Genomic DNA, 6,000 nt, shown 5'->3' on the forward strand with positions numbered 1-6,000 from the left:
ATCCCTCTCCCTACGTTTGGCTCACTTCATTATCTCCTCCCTTCCTCCCCTTCCAACACCACTCTTCTCCTTTCTTCTACCTTCTCCTTCTATTCTTCTGGTCCGACTTCCATTGTATGGATTATTTTTCACTCCCGCATCTACTTATTCTCCTCATCCTCCTCTTCTTCATCCTCCTCCTCTTCCTCCATTCATATCCTTTATTCTTTTTTCGCTTCCTTCCCTTTTCAAACCCCGCCTCCTACTCCCTCAACCCCCTCCCCTCACCCCCCTCCTCGGCTCCTCTCTCCACCCCCACCTCCACCATCTCTCCCCGGCTCCTCTCTCCACCCCCACCTCCACCATCTCTCCCCGGCTCCTCTCAATCTCCACCTCCACCCTCCCTCTCCACCTCCTCCAGGTGCAGACCTGTTCTCCAACTGCACGGAGGAGTGCAAGGCGCTGGGCCACTCGGACCGCTGCTGGATGCCCGCCTTCCTGCCCACAGCGTCGGACGGCCGCCAGGGGCCAGACTACCGCAGCAACCTGCACGTCCCGGGCATGGACTCGGTCCCGGACACAGAGGTACGCTTCCAGAGCGCCGAGCTCCTGGCGGCCGACACATCCTTCTCCACTTTTGGCAAGGAGACGCCCCTCAGTCCCCAACAGCAACACTTCCAAACCCACAACCAAAACCACCATCATCACCTCCACAACAACCTTCACCACCTCCCTCCAAACCACCATCACCTCAGCCACCACGTCCACCCTGCCCACGGCACGCTAGAGAGGAAAGAGTTGGAGGCCTTGCTGCCTAGCGCCACCGCGCCTTATAACCCCGCCTATTTGAGTGAGTATCCTCTGGTCTGCTCCGCAGCCCCGCCCCCCCCCCCCCCGGCTCACTAACCCCAACCATTAACTCCACCTATTCCCCTGAGAGCACCCTCCTCTGATCTGACACCAGCCATATCTATTATAGATATATACATATATATACATATATATCAGGGATAGATATATACATATATATCAGGGATAAATATATACATATATATCAGGGATAGATATATACATATATATCAGGGATAAATATATACATATATATACATGTATATCCAGGATAAATATATACATATATATACATGTATATCCAGGATAAATATATACATATACTCTATATACGTAAATATCATGGGTAAAATATAAACATATATATCAGGGATAAATAAATACACATATATACATGTGTATCCAGGATAAATATATACATATACTGTATATATATATATATATATATATATATATATATATAGGGTAAAATATAAACTGATATAATATCAACAAAAAAATATATCAGGGATAAATATATACATAAATATCAGGGATAAATATATACAGGGATAAATATATACATATAAATACATTTATTTCAGAGTATGTGTTCAAAAATCTGGCATTGACTGGATCATTATTAAATATCTCACATTGCAACTATTAATACTGCGAGTCATCAATCTTCCACTCTAATAAGTTGAAAGGCATTAAAAAATCGAACAGAAGAATGTTATATCCAATGCTAAAAACAGCTACGCTATTGATAGACAATAACACGGCTGTTTCCAGATATTAGAATATTTAGATATTATCATCCTTACACCCCTGTTATCTATACATGTATATATATAATGTATATTTAAAACAGACAAATGGTCTCTCTGACCAGCAGCGTACGTGATGCTCTCGCGTGCCTGAGGCCTCCTGTCAGGCTGTTTCACAAACTCTTCCTCTTCTTTAAGCTTCTCCGTCATCTCTGGCTACCTGCCGCCGTCTTATCTTACCACCCCCCCCCCCTCCAGCACACACACACACACACGCATGCACACACGAACGCACAAACGCACGCACACTACCACCCATCCTCCAGGCGTTGGCCCCGGGGCCCTCTCCAAATTAAATCTGCCGAAGCCATTATGAAGCATAAGACTGCTGTGATGCGGGGGGAAGAGGTTGGCATTATGGAAGGTCTGCATGTGTGCCCCCTGAAAAAAAAGTCTCTATTTTACCATACAAACCTCTCTCTCTCTCTCTCTCTCTCTCTCTCTCTCTCGCTCTCTCTCTCTCTCTCCCTCTCTCTCGCTCTCCCTCTCTCCCTCACTCTCTCTCTCTCTCCCCCTCTCTCTCTCTTCTTCATTCCAATAGTAGAAAGAAGAATGTATGTTTAAAATGAAGGGAGAGAAATCTATTTAAAATGGAACGCCTTAGCTGCTAGCTTAGCGTCTTATTCTACATTCAGCAGTCGTCATTGTTGCTAGCGCAGTGGATCAGAAACGCAGCTAAAAGCTTTTGGATAATTGAGAGAAGAAAAAGAGAAACACGGGAAGGCATATTTCCCAAGGAATTACTGTTTCTAAACTCCTATTCACGGGGCCACAAAGAGATCCTCAATCGCCACCTCCTCAATCACTGCAATTTGGCGATAATGCTTAATTATAATTGTGTCAAGTCATTCCTGAAGAGGCCCCCAGCCCCCCCCACCCCCCCCACCCCCCTTGTCTGACGCGGCTTCTCTCGTAGCATGATTTAAAAGCACCGCCTTGTGGGACAGGGGAATGCTGTGTTTTTTCTTATTCATAATTTGTAATATGGTTTTCGTTTTCATTTTGTATTTATTGTTTATTTATCATTTTGGCTCATATTATATCAAACCACTCACCGATAATATCAACGCTGTCCCCAGGACATTTCTCCATAAGTAAAAATACACACACACACACACACACCCACACACACATACACACACACACACCCCCACCCACACAAACACACACACACACACACACACACGCACACTCACAGACACAGACAAACACACACAAAGACTAACACACACACACACACACACACACACACACACACACACACACACACACACACCAACACACACAAATGAACACACACACACAAAGACAAACAAACGTGTGTGTGTGTGTGTGTCTGTGTGTGTCTGTGTGTGTGTGCTTCTCTGTGTCAAGCAGAAGACTACTATGCTCCATATGCTAATGACCCAGGAGAGCCAGGGGGGCCGGAGGGCAGACTGGAGACAGGGCAGTGGGTTTGGAGTGGGGGTGGAGTGGGGGTGGAGTGGGGTGGAGTGGGGTGGAGTGGGGGTGGTGGCTAGCCGCAGTCGGGTGTAGCAAGGGGATAGTCTGGGAATACAAAGGGGGTCTGAGGATCCTTAATCTGATCAGGCCGACCCAACAGAGCGCTCTGTGTGTGTGTGTGTGTGTGTGTGTGTGTGTGTGTGTGTGTGTGTGTGTGTGTGTGTGTGTGTGTGTGTGTGTGTGTGTGTGTGTGTGTGTGTGTTTGCTTGAGGGGAGGATGGGGGTAATAATGCTAAAATAGTGAGTAATGACCTGGGTTTGGCTCAGTTGAACTCTGGTGGGATTAGTTCGGCTCAGTTGAACTCTGGTGGTTTTAACTCTGGTTCAGTTTATTCTAGTTGATCTTATTTTGGTATAACTCATTCATTTAAAACTAGTTCAGTTTAGTTTGGATTGGGGGGGAGTGGTGAGTGGCCTGTAGCTGGTTCTGCGGGGGAGGGGGCGGGGGGGGGGTGTAGGTAGCCTGTAGCTGATTCTGCGGGGGAGGGGGGACTGTATCCAGGGAATGCAGAGAGAGGGTTTGTTGTGTGAGGCCATTTGTCTCTCCTCTGTCAGCCTGTTGCTGGTCGCTGCCCAGCCACGCCCCTTCTGTTGTCCTGCACCCTTATAAATTGGCCGTGTAATGTTTGCAGGATTCCAACATAATTCCCACGACCCCCCCCCCCCCCCCCCCCCTTCTCCTCCTCTCCTCTCCTCTCATTATCCTTGAGTGAATGATAGAGACTTCCTAACCTTGTTGTGTGTGTGGGAGGGGGTGTGTGTGAGAACCGCCTAACACAGTGTGAACGGGGTCAATTTGTGGCTTAGTGTTTATTTAGCCTATATTTGACATGATTATTTTTCAATTAATATGCTTGAGTAACTCTTACTAGCCGAACTAGCAACAATCGTCTTTACTGTTTACTCCTGAACTACTCAGCATTCACTCATTCTAAACGCGTGTTGACTAGCAGGGGACTGTGAGGTCAAATGACACAGGATTCAGGTGTTGACTTCTAACCCCGCTGTTGTTTTTCTTCTCTCCGTTTCAGCGGGGAAAAGGGTTTGCTAGCTCTTTCCGTGTGGATTTATCGGAGACTGCGTGACTTTGCACAACAATCATCCTGAAACAGACAGAGACTAAAGGAACGAAGAACTGAGCCACCATCCAGTTCCCGACTCCATCCTGCTTAGAGAACACGACGCCCTGCTCCGACCCATTCTAAACTGAGCAGACATTCATAAAAGTGAATTAAAGAAGAAGAGAAACAACAAACTATTTGAAAAACTAAAACAAAAACGAACAGAAACGTCCAGATGAGGAATGTGACGGGGGACGCAACGTCTCTTAGGAATTTAATTATTCCCTTTTTTTGTGGAATTCTTTGGAACACTGCCAGGCCTTTTGGACACACACACCCTTCGTTTTTGGGTGGTGCACGGGCCGGACATGCACCGGTGGAACGAGACCAACGGGCCCCCAGAAGGCCAGCGGACCCACCAGGGACCCATCGGCTCTCAGCAGGACTGAGACATTAACTACGGTGAAGAGGTGGAGGGGTACGGGGGGGGGGGGGGGGGGGGGGGGGGGGAGCGAGAAACACTGGATGGGCGAAGGCACCCTGAAGGACCTTGAAACACTCGGCGTCTCCGGTCTGTGTGCCTGTTTACAGCACTACTGTATACGTATTTAAGACCAATCAATTCATTCAGAAAATGGAGGGGGGGGGAAAACACCATAAAGAATAAAAGATAAAAACATTGTAGAGCGGCAGCAGACCAGAGATCGTCCACGAGCCCTTTAGGCGTTTGTACTGACAGATGCCAACTTGTACAGAGGATCTTTCTGCATTTCTAAATGCAACACTACTTTTAGAAATGAACTCTTTTCTATTCTGTTCGTGCGGTCAGGTGTCTCTATCCCCAAACTACTTTCAAAACTTTGTAAACGAGTGTGAGCTGGATTATTTTTTTATATGTTTCATTTCATTTCATTTATTTTTGTTAAATCTTTGCTTATTTTTTATGATTTGTTTCACCACATTGTGGGCTTGGTCAAGTGTTTGGCCTGAACCCTAGGCATTAAGTAGTTTCTATCGTGTGAGAAGTGTTTACTGTACTATTTTAAAGAGATTCAAAATGAATATTAAAACTCTATATCTAAAGCTATCTATATTTACTTGTTCTGAAGCTTTCTCAGTGTGGTGGACTTTCCCCTAGAAGAGTGTTTTTGCCACAGGCTCTTTAAGTGCTTTAGGGAACACAGGCTATGGGGTCTGCTGGAGACCCCCTTTGTGGATGTAAAATGGCATTATTTCTTTTTTCACTTTTGGATATACATAACAAGAGAACTTATGTCTATAAGTAAGGAGAAGTTAATCATTTAGATTGAGAACCATGGTAATTCTGTGTCATTGTAACCACAAATAAGGGTCCAGCTGAAAACACGACGGCCAAACATGAAATGTGTTGTAAAGAACGCAGTCTGATATACACACATAATCTCTTACACAAACACAACAATATGCCAACATTAAACTTGTAAATGGTAATTGAAATGTCTCATGTGATTTATTCTAGGACTATTTCCATCGTTTTGGGCACACTCATTCATAGCACGATGGTTTTATTAACACATTTGTCATTGTGCTTTTGTTTTGTTTGACAAAGAGCTGTGTTCGTACATCACAGAGCCCATTTTATATTAAGGTATGCAACATATCAAAAACATTATAATTAGATCTGTGCACAGGCTGCTTGTTATATTTCCTCAAAGTAAAAAAAAAAATTCAATTGCTGCATTTTAAGGACTGAATATCAGATGTAAACTTAATAAAAACCAAACCTCCAAGCGGAGCGGTCTAATTCTGCCTCCACAAAT

The 6,000-nt window shown here is 45.1% G+C and overlaps 1 protein-coding gene across 1 annotated transcript in view; it reads left to right on the forward strand.

Annotated features, from left to right (window-relative positions):
* The window catches only part of pcdh10b (protocadherin 10b), a gene marked incomplete at its 5' end in the record, with an annotated part of 74,288 nt that extends 69,638 nt beyond the window's left edge, over nucleotides 1–4,650 (forward strand). The window contains 2 exons of the mRNA XM_084469618.1: nucleotides 401–829; nucleotides 4,172–4,650. Of these exons, the coding sequence (XP_084325744.1) occupies nucleotides 401–829; nucleotides 4,172–4,191 (449 nt within the window). The 3' untranslated portion in view covers nucleotides 4,192–4,650. The remainder of the gene's footprint in view (nucleotides 1–400; nucleotides 830–4,171) is intronic.
* Between the last annotated feature and the right edge of the window lie 1,350 nt (nucleotides 4,651–6,000).

This window comes from Micromesistius poutassou, assembly GCF_964030765.1.
Source record: "Micromesistius poutassou genome assembly, chromosome: 6".
NCBI lineage: Eukaryota > Metazoa > Chordata > Actinopteri > Gadiformes > Gadidae > Micromesistius > Micromesistius poutassou.